General features: G+C 52.7%; 2 protein-coding genes across 2 annotated transcripts; both read right to left on the bottom strand.

Annotated features, from left to right (window-relative positions):
• Positions 1–249: 249 nt before the first annotated feature.
• LOC311162604 (complexin-3-like) lies at positions 250–1,652 on the bottom strand (the record flags this gene model as incomplete). Its single annotated transcript, XM_084221020.1, has 3 exons — positions 250–468; positions 785–872; positions 1,498–1,652. 3 exons carry the CDS (start codon positions 1,650–1,652, stop codon positions 250–252), a joined length of 462 nt encoding a protein of 153 aa, XP_084077146.1.
• Positions 1,653–2,480: 828 nt separating this feature from the next.
• On the bottom strand, positions 2,481–9,572 carry MATK (megakaryocyte-associated tyrosine kinase). The gene is made up of 13 exons (XM_084221019.1): positions 9,444–9,572; positions 6,887–6,943; positions 6,577–6,690; positions 6,350–6,465; positions 5,808–6,027; positions 4,806–4,899; positions 4,648–4,713; positions 4,396–4,495; positions 4,224–4,308; positions 3,967–4,040; positions 3,666–3,861; positions 3,242–3,328; positions 2,481–3,119 (listed from the first exon to the last, which is right to left on the bottom strand). The coding sequence occupies exons 2-13, from the start codon at positions 6,893–6,895 to the stop codon at positions 2,937–2,939; spliced, it is 1,344 nt and encodes a 447-aa protein (XP_084077145.1). The 5' UTR covers positions 6,896–6,943; positions 9,444–9,572; the 3' UTR covers positions 2,481–2,936.
• Positions 9,573–23,157: the final 13,585 nt, after the last annotated feature.

Here is a 23,157-nt window from a genome sequence, read left to right as displayed (position 1 = left end):
GTGTCAGGGACCTGTCCAGTGTAGGGGCTCACACCAGGAGCACCACGAGAGGGACCTGACCATACCGGCTGGAGGGAATCCAGGCATTCTACACCCCTGCACACCCCGGGAAAGCAACTGCGAATGGTTTTGGGGAAGAAAACCCACACCTAACATGTACTGTGACACTCACGCCAAGTCAAGGCACCCAGAGCCTCGGCATCCCGTGGCTCCCGGGGACAGGGCCTGCCGATGGCACCTGCAGCACTGCTACATCAGGGCGCACTTCTCCCTGACCTGATCCACACCGCCCAGGGCGCGGTCCCGCAGCGCCGGCAGCTCCACCTGCCGCAGCTTCGCCAGGAAGGCGAAGGCCCCGGCGCTGCCATCTTCCTCCTCCTCCTCCTCGCTGTGCACCATGGCTGCCAGGTCCTGCGGCAGCTCCACCGCCCCTCCGGCCACGTGCACCTGGGCGTCGTCCCGCTCGTCCTAAACGCGGGGGGGAGAGAGGGTGTCGGGTGGGGACAGACGCGGTGCCTACCGCGGTGGAGAGGGGACGGGGGATAGAGAACGGCCAGTCCTGGGGTCCTGGCGACACGGCGGGATTCCAGGACTGTCCAGTGCCAGACTCGGACGCTGGATGGACAGTGGGCGGCAGATAGTAAGACGGAGACAGTGGCCGTCTGCTGCCCTCTTCAGGAATCCCTCCAGCCCAGGGGAGCACGGCAGCCGCGGGCTTGGGGCTGTTCCGGGCAATGTAGGGTCAAGGGGAAGCCCCCGGGTCTGCAGACAGGCTGGTGCTTACCTGGGCCAGGTGGTACTTGTCCCGCAGGTGCATCCGCACCGTGGCCCGTTCTGCCTTCCTCTGTGCAAACGCCTTGTCCCGCTCGATCCTGCAGGAGGTGCCACACCATCACCCCCTCCTCACCGAGCCCCCCAGGACCACCCGATCCCGATCACCTTGCTCCTCCTGCAGAGCAGCTCTAGGGCAGGAGGGAGAACATCTGAGACCCACAAGAGGGTTAAAGTGGGGATCTGGGAGCAGGATCCACATCCTGTCCACGCAGCTCAGCACCCAGATTCAGAGGCGGTTGGTGAAGGCGCCCATTGCAGGGACTCGCTCCTCCTGCAGCCTCTCATCTCCCTGGTGCTGAGCTGCTGGGTTCCCACAGCACACAGTCCTAGGGAGGCGGCACCTGAATCCAATCCTGTGCTGACCCCCATCCCTTGGCTCCCAGGGTGCTGGGCTGGAACCATCCTGGGGCTCTGACACCTGGGGGTTCCCCTTGTCACCTGTGGTGCACGAAGGTGCTGTCACAGCCCTGTGCCAGCACCTCCATGGACCTCCCATGCTGTGGGGGAGACACGCTGAAGGGCACCTGCTCTGCACTGTCTCTTGCCCCAGCTGCCTTCCTGTCCCTGTCCTGTGCCACCCTGGGGAAAGCCCACAGCAGGTGGGATCCTGATTCTGGAGTGTTGGGGACCCTCGTGACCTGCTCAGCCCCGGCAAAGCCTTACTTCTCCTCCAGCAGCTGCCTCTGGTACTCCTCAAATTCCTCGCGGGCCATGCTGCTGGGCAGTGCAGCTGCCTTGTCATCCTTGGGGGCCCCCTTGGGGGACTCGTCCTTGCCCCCCTGGAAGCTCTTCAGGGCGGCCGTGAAGAAGGAGGCCATGGTGGGTGGTGGTGGCAGCTCCTGCCCCAAGGTGCCCACCGGGTCCCAGTGCCCGCAAGGTCAGTGGGCCCAGCCCCAGGGGCACCGCGGATCAGGGGCGGATTAAGGCATTAGGAGGGGAAGGCACAGTCAGGGTGGAAGGACCTTCCCTTTGCTGCACCCAAGGGTGCTTGCAGGGGACAGTGGCAGTGTGGGGGCACAGCAGGTGCTGCCTCATCAGAGTGATAGGGAGGTGGAAGGAGCCATTGAACTGCAGCACACTCTGGGTCAGGCTGAAATACCCCCCATTACATGGGTCCAAAATTGGGTCAGCACCCATGGGGCTGGGGCAAGCCTTGGGGAGAGCCCCATGCTCTGGGCACCCAGAACCATGCACTCAGGGGGATTGGGGGTGTAGGAAGTCAGCACAGAGGAGACACAAGAGGATTAGCTGAAAAAACCCAGTCGAGGGTCAGAGGACTGGCAGCAGATGAGGCGGTGGCGGGGCACACCCACCCGCGGCAGCCCCGTGCCCCCGCTAATCCCTGCTCCACCGAGTCTGAGATTGCTCGGCAGCCTGCGAGGCTGGGGGCTCCCCACGGCTGGGGATGTGCCCCGTGCCTGTAATCTATGTGAAAGCAATTCCCATACAGGCTCTGATTAAAGCATAATCCCCTGCTGCACAGAGCCCCGATGGAAAAGGGCTGGAGAGCATCGGGGGTTCCAAGGGCCAGAGCTCCTGGCCCCCCCAAAGCCTTTCACTGGGCTTTGTCAGGCCCTAAGTGAGAGATAGGCCTAATTTCACTCCAGAGGCTTAAAGATGCTGTTGAACTAGATTCTTTGGTTTAATCAAAAAGCCCAACTCCATGTGGTTTAGCTGGCTGTGCCAGCATCCCCGTGTGGGGCTGGGCGCTGGGGCAGGGCTGAGCCAGGGTGGGGGTCTCATCCTCCAGTGAGTGGAGATGTCCAGTCCTGCCTCCCATCACTGGGAGTCGCAGCTTGAAGGGACCCCACACGCAGCATCTCCTCCTGGGGGTGAGCACAGGGGTGTGGGCTTGGCTGCCTTGGGGTCTGTGCTCCCCACTGTGATGGGCCAGAGGAGATCAACCCCATGGCAACCTTCTCTGGGCTGTGTGGTGGGTAGAAGGACCATGCCGGGATGGAGGGAGGCTGCTACCCCATCTCCACAGGGAGAGAGCAGCACCACAAGCCTCCCTGTCCCTGGCCCCTATTGCCCTGCCACTTCCAACCCTGGAGGGTCTAGGGGCTTCAGGTTCTGTGTCCTGGTAGCAGGATTAATGGGGGTTAAATGTCTCTCAGGTGCTTCAGCTCCTTCTGCAGCTTCTCTGTGAGTTTCTTGAAGGACGGGCGCTTGCCTGGCTCCAGCTCCCAGCAGCTCTTCATCAGGGCATAGATGGTGGGCGGGCAGCCCTCGGGGGGGTCCATGCGGTACCCCTGCTCCAGCAGCTCCGTCACCTCCTTCAGGGCCTGCCAGGATGGAGAAGCCAGCTGCCAACCCCCTTCCCTGCTCTGCTCAGGGCAGTGGGATGTCCCTGTCCCATCAGTGCCAGTGGGGTGTAACCTGTGGTGTTCCCTGGCACAGTGCTCACCAGCTTGGGGTACGGTGCCCGTCCAAAGGAAAAGGTTTCCCACAGGAGGATCCCATAGCTCCACACGTCTGACTTGGAGGAGAATTTCTGTGGCGGCAGGAGAGGGGAGGCTGAAGCCAGCTGAGGGCTGCGCTGGGTCCCCGCTGCTTCCCGAGAGCAAGACAGAGGACACTGACTGCCCCCTGCCCCCCCTCAGCTCCCCAGGGCGTGAACACCCCCCGGTCCCATCATCCTGCCCCAATTCCCACTGCACACCTGCTCGGGACAGGGGCAGAATTTTGGGAGATGCAGGGCTGACTGTGCCAGAGGCCACCATGGGGCAGGGATGGGTCAGTGGGAATGGGAACAAGCAGGGGCAGCCCAGGGGCATGAGATGCTTTGGAAGGACCCCCTGGCCAGCCCTGTCCCTCTCACTGTCCCTCACATTGTGTTTCAAGGCCTCTGGTGCCGTCCACTTCACAGGGAGCAACGTGGCGTCTGCACCCTTGGGGTTGACCCGGGCCAAGCCGAAGTCGCTCACTTTGGCCACGTTCTCCTCGGAGATGAGGATGTTGCGGGCAGCCAGGTCCCGGTGCACCAACTTCTTGGACTCAAGGTAGTCCATGCCTTGAGCCACATCCCTGCCACAACCAAGTGAGACAGTCCCTTGTCACCGGGCGTTCCCTGGGGCTGCACAGGGGCATGCAGGGCCCTGGATCCCAGCCCGGAGCAGGAGAGGAACTTACAGAGCGAACAGGAGGAGCTGCTGGGTCGGGACGAGCGCCCGGCCCCGCGTGCGCAGGAAGTTCACCAGGTTGCCCTGACAGAGGAGGATAAAATGAGTCAGGACCAACAGGATGGGGCTGCCAGGAGACCTAGCCTTCTGCAGGTGCTGCAGTGCCTGGCATCTGTGATGACTCAGCCAGCCCCTAGACAGAGATATTGCTCCCAAATCTAAGTGGTGATGGGTCCCACTGGCTGAGGAGCAGCCAGGTGCTCTCACCTTGCTCATGAACTCCATGACGATGTAGAGGCCATTGTGCAGGATCACTCCCAGCAAACACACCAGGTTTTTGTGCCGGACCTTCCTGGAATGGAGGGGATCTGAGTCAAGGAGGTGCCTGCTCATCCCGGGCCACAGGCAGGGTCGGGCCGTGCCTGCGTGAAGCACTCACGTCATGGCAGCTGTTTCAGCGAGGAAGGCCTGGGCAGTCACATCACACTTGATGTTCTTCACAGCCACCCTCTGCCCCAAGTACTCGCCCTGCAGGACATCTGGGAGAGCACAGGAGAGTCAGGCTGAGCCCCACACCTGGCCTCCTGCACTCCAGGCTGAGCCCCCCGTGCCATGAGATGGGGAGGGGATCAGGCAGTGCCATCTGGGGGTGCTGCACCTGGGGAACCTCCAGCCCCATCCTCTCACCTACCTCCAAACTCGCCTTGCCCAATGCGGTCTCCCAGTGTGAGGTGCTTCAGGTTCAGCAACCAGCCAGCTGGGCATGGGCACAAGGGCAGGTTAGCAGGGGACACCAGTGGGGCCTTGTCCCTAAAATGAAGACCACTGCCCCCTCCCACCATCCCCTACCTTTGGCCAACTCCTCCTCAGCTGACTTCATCCCAGATTTTGTTTTGGGCTTCACCAGCTTGGTGCAGATGGCTCCCTGCTCCTTCATGTAATGCTGCCAAGGGATGAACAGGTGGAGGTGATGCCAGCTCTTACCCTCACGGTTGGGGTGTCCAGGGAACAGCTTTGGGATGTCCCACGAGACCACACCATTGCCACCCTCGAGGGCAGCCCATGTCTCAGCCTGGCTCCCCTCCAGGCGCACCCAGAGGAACACCACAATGGACTACAGGGGCTGTGGGGTGCTACTGGTGTGGTTGAACCCCTGGCAGGTGCTGCAGCAGCTGAGGGCAGTTTGCAGAGGTGATGGGAGAGGAAGCAGCCAGAGAGGATGGGAGATGATGGGAAGGGATGGGAAGGGATGGGAAGGGATGGGGCAGGATGGGACAGGATGGGATGGGATAGGACAACCTTTGGAGTTTGAAAGTGGGGCCAGGGCAGCTGAGAAGGGAAAGGAGACACCCAAAACTTGTGTCTAAAAAGAAACCACAAGAGTGCAACTCCCTGGAGAGAAGACAGGGTGAGGGAAGGACCACCAGGAAAAACTCACTGGAGGGGTGAGAGCTCACACAACAGCCTGTGAGCCCTGTGGGGTCAGCAGGTGAGAGGGGGCTTTGAGTGGAAGGAGATGCAGCAAAATGCCTCAAAGTCCAGGGGAGGCAGAGGCCACCAGGGCCTTCCTGCTACGTGAAGCACTGAATAAGCAGGGATAGGGGTAAAATGTGGCCTTTGGCTGGGGACCGTGACTGCAGCTGGCACAGCTGGTTTGGAGAGACATCCTTGGGATATCCCAGCTCTGCCCACTGCCCCCCAAACTGAGTGGGAACCACGAGCCTTTGAATTACATCAGGTAAAACACCAGTGAAAACCACACAGAACAGGACAAGGACCTGCCTCTGTGTGAGCCCATGAGGTCCTTGCCCTGCTCCTGCACAGGTGGGACCCTCTGCCCAGGGGTCTCACCTCAATCATGTCAATGAGGTTGGAGAAGTACTGCTGGCTGTCGATGCTGAGCGTGTTCTCCTCATGCACCACGCGGTAGTGGATCACCTCCTTGCCAAAGCTCACGCACAGCACGTAGTCCCCGGGGTGCCGCACAGACTCACGCACCAGGAACAGCCCGTCCTCGGGGGGCTGCAGCTCCTGCACTGCCTCCAGCCCTGAGATCTTCCCGTGGAACCAGCTGAGGAGAGGGGCATTGGAGAGGGGGCTGAGCCAGGGGCAGCAGCGAGGTGGAGAAAGCAGAGCTCCTGCCAAAGCTAGACAGACTCCACTGCATGAAACCCCTCTCCACGGGGTCCAGCCAAGCTGGCTTGGCACAATCAGGGATCCTTAAAGCCAGGTACTGGCCCCAACAAATGGCCAGGGCATGGCTACAGGATGCTCTGTCCCCAGCTGTGCCCCCAAAACATGGATGGGGGAACACGCTGGACTCATCTGCTGTTGGAGCTCGCAGGGGCTCAGCAGGGTCCCCCGGGCCCCCCAGTCACCCCAGCTGTACTCACGGCATCAGGCTGAGTTTGGGGTCGGCGCGGATGGCCCCGCGCTCCCGCAGGGCGCTGGCTGCCAGCAGCCCCTCCTGTCCCGTCTCGTTGTGTCTGGCGCGGTACCAGCCTTTGCCCTGGGGATGAGAGGGTCTCAGAGCAGGGGAAGGAAGGGTGGATCCCTCTGGGAAGGGAGAGACTGGCTCTGACTGCTGAGCAGAGTGTCCCTGAGCACCCCCAGGTCTCACCTCCACGGCCTCGATGATGGTGACCATGTCCCCCTTGCGGAAGGCCAGCTCCCGGGGCTTGGGCTTGCTGTGGTCATGCTTGGTGACACACTGCGTCCCGGGGGGCCAGTGCTTCTGCAAGGAGAAATGGTGTCAGTAGGGACAGCGAGAGCTGGACCCCTCTGCTTCCCCCCAGCACCAGGGCCAGCCCCAAGGACCATCTGAAACCCTGGCTGGGGACCAGGGGCACTGGGCATGAGCCCTCCTCCACCCCAGTTCGGTCCTGGGGGCACAGCTGGCATTGCTGGTGTCCCTGTGCTGCCCCGCTCACCCCAGACATGGCCAACCGTCAGCGCATCAGGGACTCCCTGTCCTCTCCTGCTGCCACCTGCAGAAGAAACCAAAGGGGCTGTGGAGGGACAGGGCTGAGCTAGCTTGTCCCAGGTCACGGCTGCTGTCCCACAGACTTCCCTGGACAGTGCAGCTCCTGTCCCTCACACAGCCTCGCACCACAGGATGGAGGAAAAGGCTGCAAACTCTGCCTGTGCCAGCTGCGTCCTGGGGACACTCCTATCCCACACACAGATGGGAGCAGGACCAGCACTCTTGCTCTCTGCCACCAAGGAGGGGCCCCAGCTCTCAGCAGCTCTGCTGGCAGAGCAGGAGCCCAGCACCACAGCTGTGTGGGAGTAATGTGGTTTTACCAGGAACTTGCTTTTTCACCTCCTCTTTCAGGAGCTCTGAGTCACCAGAGGGAGCAGCCATGGCCCTGCTGATATGGAAAGCAGCAGGGCTGGTGCGGGGACTGCCTGGCACTGGGGACACAGGCCAGGCTGGGCTGAGGTGGGACTGTCACATGCAATGGGACCATTGCACAATGTCCCTGTGCTGCCCCTGACAACAGCTGGTCATGCTGGGATGCACATGACAGCTTAATTTAAAATTGTGGGTCTTTTCCTCCTTCATCCCCACTGTCACCTCCTTGGGAGGATCATAGAATCAGGGAATGGTATGGTTAGGGAGGGACCTTAAAATCCATCTAATTCAACTCCCTGCCATGGCAGGGACACCTTCCACTGTCCCAGGCTGCTCCCAGCCCTGCCCAGCCTGGCCTTGGGCACTGCCAGGGATCCAGGGGCAGCCACAGCTGCTCTGGGCACCCTGTGCCAGGGCCTGCCCACCCTGCCAGGGAACAATTCCTGCCCAAGATCCCATCCAGCCCTGCCCTCTGGCACTGGCAGCCATTCCCTGTGTCCCGTCCCTCCAGGCTTGTCCCTAGTCCCTCTCCAGCTCTCCTGGAGCCCCTCCAGGCCCTGCCAGGGGCTCTGAGGTGTCCCTGTGTCCTTCTCTTGTCCAGGTGAGCAGCCCCAGCTCTGCCAGCCTGGCTCCAGAGCAGAGGGGCTCCAGCCCTTGCAGCATCTCCGTGGCTCCTCTGGCCTGGCTCCAGCAGCTCCACGTCCTGATGCTGGGGGTCTCAGAGCTGGAGGCAGCTCTGCAGCTGGGGTCTAATGAGAGCAGAGCAGAGGGACAGAATCCCACTCTCCCCTGCTGCCCACACTGTGGGATGAGCTCCTCGGAGCAGAGATGACTTTGCTCTTTGGAAGGTGAGTCACAGTCACTGCTCTGCATCACTGCTGTAAACTCCTCTCTGTGGCACTGGGGATCTAAGGACTGTCTGTTCCTGCCAGCCCATATCCACGACAACAAAACAGGGACAATAGTAGCTGCTACAAGGTTAGTATTGGAAGACAGCAGTTTTGTCTCTAGCAGAAGCCATCCCCTCGCCTTGCAGCCCATCCATGGCACACGTGTTGTCTTGGTGAAGCTGGGGCTGCACAGGCAGCCACTGTGAGCTGCTCTTCACAGAGCTGCCAGAGGCTGCTGTGACGGGGTGCAGCAGCTCAGATCCCTTCCAGGATGGTGAGGACCTCGTGAACACAGAGCTTCAGAACAGGGTCTGCTCCATATCCCTGCCAAGGTACATCCTGTCCAAGGAGGGATGTGCTGGCTGAGCCAGGAGGGCTGATGGCAGCTCTGACAACTCTCCTTCATTTTCTGCAGCTCAAGGACAGAAATTTTGGGTGAGAAGCAGCAACTGTTTGGTCAGTCCTGCCCCTATGTGCAGACAGGAGTTGGTGCTGGGAAGGGACAGATCCTCCACTCGAGTACCAAAGGGAAGAGCTTCTCCTCTGTGCAGCTGGCCCTGGGGCTCAGGGTGATGGACACTCACCCCCAATGGACACCTGCTGCCAGCAGAGCGTGGACACCAGCCAGTGCTTTACCCAGGCACCAGCAGGGACAGCAGTGAATCACCTCCCTCCTGGTGACACTCACATGCCTTGTCCTAAAGCAGCTCTTTGTTCCTGGAGGTATTTGATCCGTGAGATTCCCATCACTGGAATGAATGTTCCCACAAGCAGAGTGTGCAGGCAGAAAGCCTAAGAAGGAGATATTTGCCCCCTTTGTTTTGGGGCTGTTCTGTACTTTTATGAATTGGTAAACGTCAGTAATTGCAATGAGGTTGAGAAGCACAGAAACATAGTGGGGGTTGGGAGAGCAGTCCTAAGCCTGGACTGGAGAGCTCAAGCTTATTCCCAGTGCACAGTTACCCCAGGCGAGGAGGTGCCAGAGCTGACGGCGCTGTGACAGGAGGGGCCCCGGCTGCCATGGAGCCGCGCTGGGCTCTGCCCTCCAGAGCGCACACCCGGCGGCCCTGGATGTGACTCGGACAGAGGGCAGCTACAGCTCCCCTGCTGGAAAACGGGGGACACCCGGGAACTGTCCCCCTGCCCACCACGCTCAGCACCGTGCCCATCCCTCCCTGTGCCCGAGGGGACAGCAGGACGGACACCTGTCCGCCCTCAGCGCCCCTCGGAGCTGGCTCTTACCTCAGGGTGCCCATGCAGGGCCGGGGACAGCGATGCCAGGGAAGCTCACAGCTGAGCCTGGACTTGGATCCCTGAACTCCTGGGGAGTCTCTGTCCTACACAGAGCCGAGCACTACGTCCGAGAGCGGCTCCCAGGCAGAGCCGGGGCCCGATTTCCTGATTTCTCCGCTGCTGAGGCTGTGATGCAGTGCCCGGGCGGTCCCTGCGCTGGCGCCGCCTGCGCCCTCAAACCTCCATCAGAAATGACTCATTATTTGACAACACTGAGAGCAACTTCTGCCCTTTGAGGGCACAGTTACACACCCTCCCTAGCAGGGAACTGGAGCTCACCAGATCCTGCGGCTCTGTGGGGAATCAGTGTGCCCCTGCAAACAGGGACAGCTGCTGTCACCACTGCCGGCCTGGCCAGAGCAGTGACAATGGAGTGGGTGCCTCTGGTGGCAACAGCTCTCCAGGGGGACTGAGTTCCAGGGCAGGAGGAGCTGTGACCAGGGATCCCAGGTGTAATCTTGTCTCAACATCGACTCTGTGAGCCTCAGAGCAGTTTGATCCAGGCCACTCTTTGCTGTTCCTCTAGGGGTGACAATCCAGAGGCACCACGGGCTGGGACAGGCAATGGCACAGAAAGCTTTAAATGAGTACTGCTGTCAAAGAGAAGCAGCTTATCTGCATCCTGCAGCATCCACACGAGTGGGGAGGGAATAACCACCTCGGCAGTTCGTCATCCCAGCCACAAAACCAGACACCAGTTCTGCACTAATGTTCAGCATTTCCAATATTATGAGCAAAATGGTGAAAAAGAAGAAAATGCAGTTGTAGGCAAACACTAGATTCATTCCGGGGTCTTGGGATCTTTTTGGGTGTAGTTTAAAAAAAAAAAAAAAAATGGTGTTTCAGCCTAAGGAAACATTGGCAATTCATGGGCAAAGGCAGTGTAGAAGAAAACTAATCCAAACTAGCAGGTACTTTCAGGTCCTGGTTATATTTTTCCATAAACAAACAACTTCCCCAAGCCATTCAAGCCCGACTGTTCATAGGATTCTTGGGGTGGGCTTCCCTAGGAGCACTCCTTGCATTATTCCCTGTATTTGTAGGGATGGATCCTTAGAAACCTGGTCTGTTCAGGCTGGAGAATGAGTTCATCCTTACAGCTCTGTGCTGCACTCCCCGGATCTGCACCAGGGTCCCTGTGACAAACAGAAATGTTTTGTGGTTTTGGGTTTTGCCACATCCGGCTGTTGTTACAGACACGACCACGGCCAAAGGACTTGGTGTCTCGCACAGGGAGCCACTCCCTCAGATGTACTAAATGGGCTTTTCTCATCCTGCTGCACAGCCAGCAGAGATTCCCACGTGCTTCTGCCTGAGCTGGTGTCCCCTTTCCATGGTGGGGCGTGCCACCCAGCCAGAGCCTGGGCAAAGGAACCTCATGGAACCTCAGCACTGCCTCCTTCCTTCTCCGGTGCAGCAAAGACATCGCCCGGCTCAGTGGGTGCAGCTGAACCCGGCTGCCTCCCAAAGCTGCAGAGCCAAAACATCAGGTCTGTACAGCCCTTCCCAAGTCACTGAGTAAATGGGAATAGGATGGGAACATTTGTCTCACATTCTAGGCTGAGGCTTTGCCTACTCGTCAGTTTTCCTCCTGACATCCTGCAGTTGGGCCAGGGAGAGCAAGGCTCAACATCCTACAGAGCAAATTACTGAGCAGAGCCATTCCTGGCAAAATCCAAGTTATCCAAAGGAGCAGAGTTTGGAGGTGGAGAGATAGGCAACAATATTCATCAGGAACAGCACACATTTTGTACAAAAAACCCATCTCCTGTCATCTCAGCAGGATCTGGGCATTAGCAATCCCTAATCCACAGGCGCTTTTTGCCAACTCAACGCCTTTCAGTCCTCTTGGACAATACCATTGGATTCAACAGATACGTACCTTCCAGCCTGAGGAGTCTGCCCTGCATTTTTTTTTCTGGTTCCCTTCAAAAAGGGAACCTGAAAATGGAAATAAGTCATAGAAGCAGACCTGTCTTTGACGTGCAATCTCCAGCATTTAAAGGGAACATCACTGAGTTAAAACATGCTTTATCACAGCAAAGATTTCTATTTCCACCCAGAAATATAGACTCACAGAACTGCAGAATGATTGGTGTTGGAAGAGACCTTGAATAGCATCCCTTTCTAAACCCCCTGACATGGCAGGGACACCTTCCACCATCCAACGTGGCCTTGGGCACTGCCAAGGATCCAGGGGCAGCCACAGCTGCTCTGGGCACCCTGTGCCAGGGCCTGCCCACCCTGCCAGGGAACAATTCCTGCCCAAGATCCCATCCAGCCCTGCCCTCTGGCACTGGCAGCCATTCCCTGTGTCCCGTCCCTCCAGGCTTGTCCCCAGTCCCTCTCCAGCTCTCCTGGAGCCCCTTCAGGCCCTGCCAGGGGCTCTGAGGTGTCCCTGGAGCCTTCTCTTGTGCAGGTGAGCAGCCCCAGCTCTGCCAGCCTGGCTCCAGAGCAGAGGGGCTCCAGCCCTTGCAGCATCTCCGTGGCTCCTCTGGCCTGGCTCCAGCAGCTCCACGTCCTCCTGCTGTTGGGGGCACAGTGTTGGAGGCAGCTCTGCAGGTAATTGTTGGTTCATTTGCAGAGAGGATCATTTGAAAGGCTCTTTCGCCCTGAATAAGTTTCAGGTGGTGCCTTAAGCTCACCCTTCTGCAAGGAGCTGTGTCCAGCACTGGTTCAGGCACTCTTGTACACTTCCTCTTCCTCTCTGCATCACCAGGAGCCACACTGCTGCCTCCAGGAGCGACTCCCCTCTGTCCCCAGCAGCCCCATGGAAGAGTGCTGACAGAATATTTTCCCTAATTTTCCCTAATATTTTGCTGTGCAGAGCAAATAACAATGCCCAAATCTCTGCCCCAGCAAGAAAGCAGAGCCTGGGCACGCTCAAGGGACAAGTGGAAGATGCTCAGCTGCAGCTGAACACGCGAGTTGGTGACTGCCAGCCCCCATGTCAGGGCAGCTGTTTATGGGGCACACCAGGCCTTGGCTGCAGTGTCCATGCTGGTGGGTTGTGTGCAGCACACAGAGGCTTGTCCCACATCTGGTTGGCTTTTTCAGCCATCTGTGCCACTTGCTCTGAGTGGGGACTGCTCCATCAGTTAAAATCTTCAGTATCTGGCATCATAACTTGGCTCCCATTACTAGCAGCACTTGTGGCAGTATCCAATGGTTTTACTTCCTAATTTCTAATAAGGAAATATTTTTGCAGCAGATTAACCCTTTCATCCTCTTTTGATCTGACTTAGATCAGGAGAGAAAGCATTCAGGATATTTTACCACTTCCTAATCTTTCTAGTTTACCACTAACAGAGGATGATAAATGGATAGCAAAACAAAATCACAATCAAGGCATGAGGTTATGGCAGCACTGAGTGTACAGGGGAGCAGCCCCAGCTCCAGCAGAGCTCAGGACATGCTGCACTGAGAAGTTCATACAGGGGTCATGTAGTGATGGGACAAGGGGTTATGGCTTTAAACTGAACAAGGGTGGGTTTTGATGGGATATTAGGAAGAAATATTTGTATATTTTTGGTCATGAGGGTGTTGAGGCCCTGGCACAGGGTGCCCAGAGCAGCTGTGGCTGCCCCTGGATCCCAAGGCTAGGTTGGATGGGGCTTGGAGCAGCTTGGGACAGTGGAGGGTGTCCCTGTCCAGGGGGTGGAACTGGATGAGTTTTAAGGTCCCTGCCAGCCCAGTCATTCCAGGATTCTGATTCTACAAAACAATGCATCTATGTAAACATCTATGGCAGCTTGGAAATACATTGTACTTAAGGAAAAACCAGCCTCATTTCACAATAAACAATGCAGAAACAATGTTTTTCAGTAAGCCATGAAAAATACTCCAAAAATGAGGAATGTGAAGGGTGATTTGAAAGAGAACTTTAAATGAAGAATCACAGAATTCCACAATGGTTGGGGCTGGGAGGGACCCTTAAAGATGATTCAGTCCCACCCCCTGTCATGGGCAGGGTCACCTCCCACTGTCCCAGGCTGCTCCAGACCCCAATGTCCAGCCTGGCCTTGGGCACTGCCAGGGATCCAGGGGCAGCCACAGCTGCTCTGGGCACCCTGTGCCAGGGCCTGCCCACCCTGCCAGGGAACAATTCCTGCCCAAGATCCCATCCAGCCCTGCCCTCTGCCACTGGCAGCCATTCCCTGTGTCCTGTCCCTCCAGGCCTTGTCCCCAGTCCCTCTCCAGCTCTCCTGGAGCCCCTTCAGGCCCTGCCAGGGGCTCTGAGGTGTCCCTGGAGCCTCCTCTTGTCCAGGTGAGCACCCCCAGCTCTCCCAGCCTTCAATAAATACATGAAGCTGAAGTCTGTGGCAATTCTCTTGCTGTCTGCTGGGGTCACACCCAAGAACCCAAGTGTCCAGCTCTGGTTCTCTCCATTGCACTCCTTTTCCAGGTACCACTATGACAGCACCACAGCTGTGTTACAGCTCAGCCAGCTTCGTTCCAAACCACTGAGAAGGAAGTGTCTCCGTGTCTGCACCTCGCTGTGCAAACAGCTCCCAAACAGCCCCTACAGCCCAGGATCCCTGCTCCAAAGGGTGGGGGGAAACCCCAAACCCACACAGCAAAACCTGGCAGCTTCAGGCACTTCAGGCCAGAGTGACAAATCTAAAGTGACAAAATGTTTAAAGGATACACATGATACCAGAGTGTGTATGGGATTTATTTCTTTTTTCTTTTCTTTATTATATCTCTCTATATGTTTTGCTGTAGGAAGAGTTTCTTCTAGAGCAAGGAGTGGGAGGGAAGGAAACATAACAGAAGGAAAGGAACTGTTGCTACAGGCAACTCAACTCTTACACAACGCTGCAATTTCTGTAATGGTTATGGAATCACAGAATCATTAAGGTGGGAAAAGACCTCCAGGATCATCAGGTCCAGCCATCAGCCCAGCACCACTCCCATGTTCACCACTAACCCATGTCCCCAAGTGCCCCAACCACACTTCCAGGCATGGTGACTCCACCACTGCCCAGGGCAGCCTGTGCCAGTGCCTGACCACATTTCCCTGAAGCTTTCCCCTACATCCAACCCAGACCTCCTCTCCTGCAATTTGAGGCTGTTTCCTCTTGTCCTGTCAATGTTGTAGAATTTTGGAGTACAAAAAACCTACTTGCAATGGACTATTTAAAATGCAAGATATCAGACTAACCCAGGACTTATTACAGATAAAAATTGCAATCATATGAGCATTACTTCATACATGCAATATGATTACTATGCAGCGTTTCTTGTTTGTAATTTTTTTCACCACCTTCACCCTCTGCTCTTCTACCTGTCTCTCTTCTTTTTACTGTGTGCATCAAATGTATTCTTTTAAGATTTCAGGTGCCCTGATTATATTTTGGTTTTTTTTCCCTCAAAACCATCAGGTTTAAACCATGCCAGGAGAGGAAGGAGATAAAATGGTAACAACCCAACTGAAATGAAGGCAGCTATATGGAGGAAATACACAGAAATCTGCAGTTCTTTCCACACACTATGGAAGATGGACTTCTAAGTTATTTAGAAGTTCATCACCACCACTACACCATGCACAGAAATTAAGCTTATATTGCAAAAACTCACCTAAAGCTACAGTAGTCAGTGCCTTTGAAAATACCAAACCAAGAATCTGGGGTCCAAGCTGAAGCCTTCTTCATCAGCCTTCTGCCCTGAATCACAGAGGTTTCAGGCAAGACTAGCTACTGCAGTTTTAATTTAATCTCAAACTTCTTTCTCTTTCATCATATTTAACATGAGCAACTGTAGGATTTTAATGTTTGCTTATTTGATATTGATCAAGAAAGCCAATGCTCTCATTGCACAGTCAAAAAAATTGCAACTGTTAATGAAAAAAAATAATTACATGCAAATGACCTTTCCTGCTGCATATCAAACCAAGAACAACTGAGCAAACAGGATGGCAGAGGGCTTGAGTCATGCACTGTACAATTTTATGTGCTACAATAAATTCTTTGGTTTTCCACATAGGCAATAAAAAATTGGACAAAGGAGTCAATGGCACATAAAATCACTGAGCACATGTAGCACTTCACTTATAGACAGGGGAATTCTCCTTTGGTGGGAGATCCCAACCTCTCACTGTCAGTGTGGAGAACCAAATGAACCAGAACCCTCCTGTCAGGGCTTGGCATGGAGCTCAGGGAAAGGTTCTTCCCCCCGAGGCTGCTGGGCACTGCCCAGGCTCCCCAGGGAATGGTGCCAAGGCTGCCAGAGCTGCAGGAGCTCTCAGGGCTGCTCAGGGTGGGGGTGTTGGGGTGCCTGTGCAGGGACAGACACTGATGATCCCTGTGAGATTCAGCTTGGGATTTTCTATGGTTCTATGCTCCTCTCACTTTGATGAATCCCTTCACCTAAATCTGAGCAACATCAACACAATTTATGGAGTTATTAATAATGAAAGTATAATAATGTAGTCCACATCTCTCAGTAGTTTAAAGGTGTTAAATGCTGTGAGAATCTTCAGTATCCCACTGTCAGGGACATTCAGCAAGCTGGTATTAACTGCACTTCTCTACCTGTGCATTTCATTACAGAGTCACTGAATCCCAGAATGGTTTGGGTTAGGGGGGATCTTAAAACCCATCTAATTCAACTCCCTACCATGGGCAGGGACACCTTCCACTGTCCCAGGCTGCTCCCAGCCCTGCCCAGCCTGGCCTGGGACACTCACAGGGATCCAGGGGCAGCCAGAGCTGCTCTGGGCACCCTGTGCCAGGGCCTCACCACCCTCACAGAGAAGAATTTCTTCTTCTACAGTAAAAAGTTCCTGGCAGCTTACAGTCTCTAAAGCATCCAACTTACCTTCCTAACAGGGATCTTGCAGTCCAGATTCATCTGTCAATGCAAGAGATGAGAAAGGAAACCCATCACAAAAATGAATATATTGCAGTCAGGTTTTTAACAGCAAACATCAGCAGGCAAAGAACTAAAAACATTTAAAACTATTTAAAAACTATTTAAATAATTCTGAAATTTTGCTTTACCTGAAGTAAGAAAATGTGAGAGGCTGATCAACTGAGCTTTAGATTCTCTGGAATGAGCCCACAGTTACAGCATCTGAGACTTCCCTTAAAAGCTTTTCTATAAATAACAACTGTGAGTGTTCCGAAAGCAACATGAGCTTTGTAGAAGTCAAGTGGGAGTGCCTGGGGCTGGAAATACAGTTCTGAAAAATCCATAGAATCCCAGAATCCCAGAAAGGTTTGGGTTGGAAGGGATCTTAAAGCTCATCTTATTCCACACCCCTGGGCAGGAATACCTTCCACTGTGCCAGGCTGCTCCCAGCCCTGTCCAGCCTGGCCTTGGGCACTGCCAGGGATCCAGGGGCAGCCACAGCTGCTCTGGGCACCCTGTGCCAGGGCCTGCCCACCCTGCCAGGGAACAATTCCTGCCCAAGATCCCATCCAGCCCTGCCCTCTGGCACTGGCAGCCATTCCCTGTGTCCTGTCCCTCCAGGCCCTTGTCTAAACTTCCTCTCCAGCTCTCCTGGAGCCCCTTTTGGCCCTGGAAGGGGCTCTGAGCTCTCCCTGAATCCTTCTTTCAAATCCTTGTTTACAAAAAGTCCCATTGTCTCTGGAGAGGATTAAAGTGACAGGTTAGAAGTAAAAAAAGAGACAAACATGCTTTGCCCATTAACCAAACCTTGCTACTTCTCTGGACATTTGCCCATTCTTGGGACTCTGCTTTGGGGTTTGCAGCATTTTGAAATTAATTACTAGACTGCTTTGTCACAGGTCACCAAACTACCAGGAATGTATCCACTTTTGTGGGAATTTTGATTACATAAATAGCCAAGTAAGAAATTATATTTGCTCTTTTATCACCAAAATGCATGCACACACCCCCAACAAATCAACTCTTCTACCTGACCTTGGTGGCAGAGCTTCCTTGGGATGAACGTCAGGAGAATGAAGAGCTGATTTCAGAGCTCTTTTCTGAAAATGTTAATGTTCTCAGACAACCAAGCACATGCAGGATTTTACAGCTGCCTGGTAATCTTCTTAACTGCAGTAATCATACAAGATTCTACCTCAAATGCACACCAAGAGCTGAATCTATCACCTCTGTCACTGAGATGGAGTTTTTGGGGGTCTCCATGGATATTTCTGTTCTTTCCTGGAATTTTCCCATCACTCACCTGCTGCAGTTTGATGGCTCAGTGCAAGAGAAGAAGTTTTTTCTCCACCTCCTGTCACATCTTTTATCTGAGTGTAGGATTCTGGCATTGCTGTCTGAATACTAAACACAAACCCATTGCAGCTGCACTCAGAGCTTACAGGGAAGCTGGATATTTTAACCTTCACCATTTCCAATCTGAGACACAAAGCACATCCCTCAGGATAACTAACCATGACAGTGACAGCAGGAATTTCTCACCAGGATGTATTTTCTCAAGGTGTACATACTTATTCCTTAACAAAACATTGCCACCCTATTGAGTAACAGTGACTTTAAAAGCTCCCAGCCACCTTACACAGCAATTCAAGACAGGAAGGAAATGCAACATCCATGGAATCTGCCAAGGGCTCCAGAAAGAGCCAACTGAAAATCCCACAGAGAAATTTAACTGGAGCACAATTCAGTCACAGACATTGACGGGGTTTGTCACCACGGTGGAAATGTCTTAATTTTAAAGCTTATGGGAAGTAGCAATCATTTAAGAAAGCATTTCTTATAGCAGATTTTTTTTTGAGTCCATTGTGCATTCAGGTATGTTCTCTTGAAGATTATCACCCCTTCCTGGTGCCAATCACCTGCCTGTGTTATCATTCCAGGCATAAATAATACTTACATTTGCGGGTTTTTTTCTTTTATCTGCCCCTGCTTATAGTAAGAATGGGAAGAATAAAACCTGCTCTCACTGGAAAGGAAGATTTAATTTAGATTTTGAATCTTAATGTATGATTTCATAAGTAAAAGCAAAGTAACATTTTTAAGAATTCACCAAATGCAAATAATCTAAATGTGTCATCATCTGTCCCAGCATTGAAAACAGTATTTGCACACAGAAAAAAAAAAAGCCTGACTAATACAAAACCCTACATGAAAGCCCATAAATGTGTATTTGAAAAATCAGAGTAAGGTGATTATGCACAAAATAAACCATCATGGCATAAGTTCAACAGCTTGATCAAGCATTGTTGAAAAATAATGTTGCAAAAAAGTTAAAAATCATGATGAATATATGTGAAATCAAAAGCCTCACGCAGGAATTTGTCCTGCAAGTAAAGTGTCAACCTCTCCTACTCAGTCATGTCAAACAGGATGTACACCCAGCAGGCCTCAAGGTACACTTTCAGAGACAGTTGTAGTCTGCTTCAGTTTTGTCACCTTCTTTTCACAAGTTTGCTGCTTCTTTCCTCTATTTTTAGCAGTTTGTGGATGAAGAAAACTGGCTCAGTATCTCAATTCTAGCTATTCAGGAAGACATCCCTAATAGCATTTAAGTTAAAAATCCTTCATACTATTGGCAGCTGTTTGTTCCTATGAAATCTTCCCCAATTTGTTCTATTCCTTCTCATTGGAGCAATTATTAGAGCAGGTGGCAGTGGTGGATTAAATTTATTACCGACGTTTACACTTCCAACCCAACACTGAAGCAATGCCTTTGTTAAAAGCTTTGCTTCGTTAAGCAAAATCTGCTTGAGCACCTGGCTGGCACTCAGCCTCCCCAGTGTGCAACAGCAAATGCTCAGAAGGCACACCTGGCAAAGTCAGAACCTCTGCACAGATGGGCTGGAGAAGTGTATCCGAGCCAATCTCATGAAGTTCACCCAAAGCCCAGCACAACTCCTCCTCCTGGGTCAGGGCAACCCCAAGCACAAACCCAGTCTGGGCTGGGAACAGATCAGGAGCAGCCCTGGGGGAAGGACCTGGGGTGTTGGTGGGTGAGAGGCTCAGCCTGCCCCGGCCATGGGCACTGACCCAGAAACCCCCCCTGTGCTGGGCTGAGCCCCCAGCCTGGGCAGCAGGGGAGGGGGGGATTCTGCCCCTCTGCCCCTGTGCTCAGGTGAGACCCCACCTGCAGAGCTGCCCCAGCCCTGGGCAACAGCAGCAGGAGGACGTGGAGCTGCTGGAGCCAGGCCAGAGGAGCCACGGAGATGCTGCAAGGGCTGGAGCCCCTCTGCTCTGGAGCCAGGCTGGCAGAGCTGGGGGTGCTCACCTGGACAAGAGAAGGACACAGGGACACCTCAGAGCACCTGGCAGGGCCTGAAGGGGCTCCAGGAGAGCTGGAGAGGGACTGGGGACAAGGCCTGGAGGGACAGGACACAGGGAATGGCTGCCAGTGCCAGAGGGCAGGGCTGGATGGGATCTTGGGCAGGAATTGTTCCCTGGCAGGGTGGGCAGGCCCTGGCACAGGGTGCCCAGAGCAGCTGTGGCTGCCCCTGGATCCCTGGCAGTGCCCAAGGCCAGGCTGGACAGGGCTGGGAGCAGCCTGGGATGGTGGAAGGTGTTCCTGCCCAGTGGTGTGGAATAAGATGAGCTTTAAGATCCCTTCCAACCCAAATCATTCCATGATTCCAAATTTTTCCAGTGGTAAGAAATCTTTCAAAACAAAAAGCAATTCAAGACTCTCCTGCAATCTTTGTGCGCTGCAAATACAAATTTCATTGTAATTATTTCTTTGATGGTGGTTTTATCAACTACAAAGGTGTAGTTAGGCCTGAGAGATTTTAAGCTTTTTATCACAAGTGGACGTGAATGTCTCCATGATGCTATACATTAGATGCTTTCAATATTGCAGAATATTTCTGAACGGGTTATAGCTCACACCACTTTCTCCACCCTTAGCATCCCTTCCTCTGTGCAATTCTCACGATCAGCTGCTGCTAAACTTTTATTCATGCCACTTTTCCAGCCTCAGCAAAGAACAGTAACTGCTGAATAACTTCAGATGCTCAGCTGGTCCCACAGACCTGTCACAGCCTCTCTAAGAGTGAGGAGCAAGTACTGGCACCGTGCTCTAAGTGCTCTGGGATAGAAGCAGACATTGGGAAAAACTCCAGTGAGACAACTCTGAATGACCACACTGTGATCATGTGCAGGATCTTCTTCCCAGGCCACATGAAAAATTTGACAATTCTTGTGATCAAACATTTTCAAAGCCATAACTCAGAGAAGACATGAAATACAATGTCCAAAGATGAATGAACACTTGGAGCAAAAGGTTTTTAGAGTCATCAGTTTGAACAGTCAAAACCAGTTGTGAAATAATTTTCAAGAATATTTTAAGAAATAACACTTGTGGTTTGATTGTGCTCTGCTTGAGTTGTGGGGTTTTTCTGAAGTGTTAACTTTATTTCCCTGTTAACTGTAACATCAGTCTAACTTTTGAGGAAAATGTGATAGAAAACCTTTGTGAAATGGTTTTGTTTTGTAGCATAGATGACAACTTTAAGCTAGGAACTTTTGGTAAAGCTAAACACAGATCACGCCAGGTTGTCCCAAGAGCTCGTCTACTGCTGTGAACTGACTTAAAGGATATACTTCTTTCACAGTTTTTATTTCAGAAATGTTTCTGAAAGAGCTTTTCCTTGATGTACACCCTTCTGAAACATGAAGAGGCTCTGTGGTGTTCACAGCCCCACAAACGTGTCCCACCTCCCGAGGCTCCCCGGATCCGCTCGCACCTGCTCCTGCAACACCGAGCGACACCACAGAGCCCACATTGACGTGGTTTGCATCCTCCAGGGCTCGTGTTTCCTCGGCTTCCTGCCTGCTGAACAACGCCTTTCTTGTTGCACTTTTGTCATTCTAAATGCCCCTGGTATGACAGGGCAACAGATTCATTTCCCTTTCAATGAAAGTACTGTTTTTCTATTAAACATTGTGTCCTCTGAATATAAATGGAAAATTTTCTTAAATGCTCAGATTAAAAACAAAAAAACACCCTTTGGAGTCACATTAAAACCTGCAAAGTATAAAAAAGCTCACAAGCACTGGAGGTTTGATGAGTTTCTCCTTCACCTCCTCACACTGCTGGCATCCCTAAATCTGGGTTCTGTCATCCCGTGTGCAAGAACTAACCCACATACTGAGACAGGATGCTGGGTTTTATCACCATCCTGCAGAACAAGGTGCCAGAACCCTCACAATGCTGGCACACTTGGGAAACAAGCACAGGCTTGTATGCAAGAAGGTAACACAAAAAAATGACACAGAAACAGGTGATTGTTCACTCACACTTCCATCATGTAATTCTTAATGTGCATCTGATGTCTTAATCCAGCTCATTACACCCTCATTCATGCAGACAAATTTCCCTTAGAGGCTGTTTTTTAGCATTATAATAATCTAAGGTAACTTTGGGCTGTATTTTTATCCTATCAGCTACCACCAAGTTAATATTTTAATATTTAACCTTAGACTTGATTACAGTTTCTGCATTAATCTGTTTGAACAATTGTCAATGAAATAGGGATTTCTGGTGTTCTGTTCCATTGCCTGCACTCTGCTCTCACGGTGTCAAGTTGCTGTGAGCTTTCTGTGAATTTTGTAAACTTCATCTGACATCACTACTGCAAGAATTCTCACAGAACCCATTCATTTTACAGAACCAGTCCAGTCTTGGCTGCAAGACATGCATGTGGCATGGACTGAGCGGGTTCTGTCCCACTCAGGATATCCCAGGAATTTGTGATTCCCCGTGTGGAAACCTGCCTGTGTCATCAGCTCTTTGCTGCCCTGCAGAGCACACCTGGGGCAGCTGGTTTAGATCCAGGTGACAACATTGTTGGCACATGTGCTTGGTTGGATGCACTGGCCTTACTAAGTATGAAGACCTAAAGACCATTCTGCCCCAGCCTGTGTGTCATTTAAGTTTTCAGTAAGGGACAGAGTGAGCGCTAAACAAGCTGAGAGCAAAGTTCAAAGAGGCCAAGCAGTTACTGGTACATCAGGTACTTGCTCTGAAAAATGTGCAGTTTTTAGATATGGCAACTCCTGGGTTAAACCCTTGTGAGATGTTGTAGCTCTTTGCAAACTGCCCTTTTGTCCCAGCAGCTGTCACTGAGGTGGCAAACGGGGACAGCCACCCAGCTCAGGGGGAAATCCCCTCTCAGGTTGGTGTCTCTCAGCTGGCTGAGATCCAGACACCCCTCCAACGGGGAGGCTGGCCCTGCTTCCAGGCATCAGTGGACACATCAATAACCAACTGCCAGACCAAAGGCATCCCAAAAGATGTATTCCCATACTTTCATACAAATTAAGTTAGCAAAGAGATGTTTAGTACATCAATATACATTGCTTCTTAAGACATAAGGAGGTTATTTAAGAAAAATCATAAGAATTCAGGTGAAAAAGGAAAAATCATCTAATTTTAAGTTCTAAACCAGCACATAATTATTCCACAAAACTACACTTATCATAGAAATATTTGCATTTTATCTGGAGAAGAAAGTTTTTCTCATTACAAAAAATAAACCTCAAAGGAAAAGAGAAATATGAGCCAGTTTTTAGCACTTCTTGCTTTCTCAACAGGACAAATACAGCAATTTTAGTTACAAATATACTGCTCACTATCTCCTATTTTTTCAATATATACATGTTGAGGAAGGTATTTTTAGAATCCCTCAAAGACTACCTGTTGAAACCTTCCCCTTCCTGCTCACCCCACATAAAAAAAAAAAAAAATCAGTGATGGAGT

The sequence above is a fragment of the Fringilla coelebs genome (assembly GCF_963513975.1).
Source record: "Fringilla coelebs genome assembly, chromosome: 24".
In the NCBI taxonomy this organism is placed as follows: Eukaryota; Metazoa; Chordata; class Aves; order Passeriformes; family Fringillidae; genus Fringilla; species Fringilla coelebs.
Note: the sequence above shows the minus strand (reverse complement) of the source record. Positions and strands in the feature narration are given on the sequence as shown.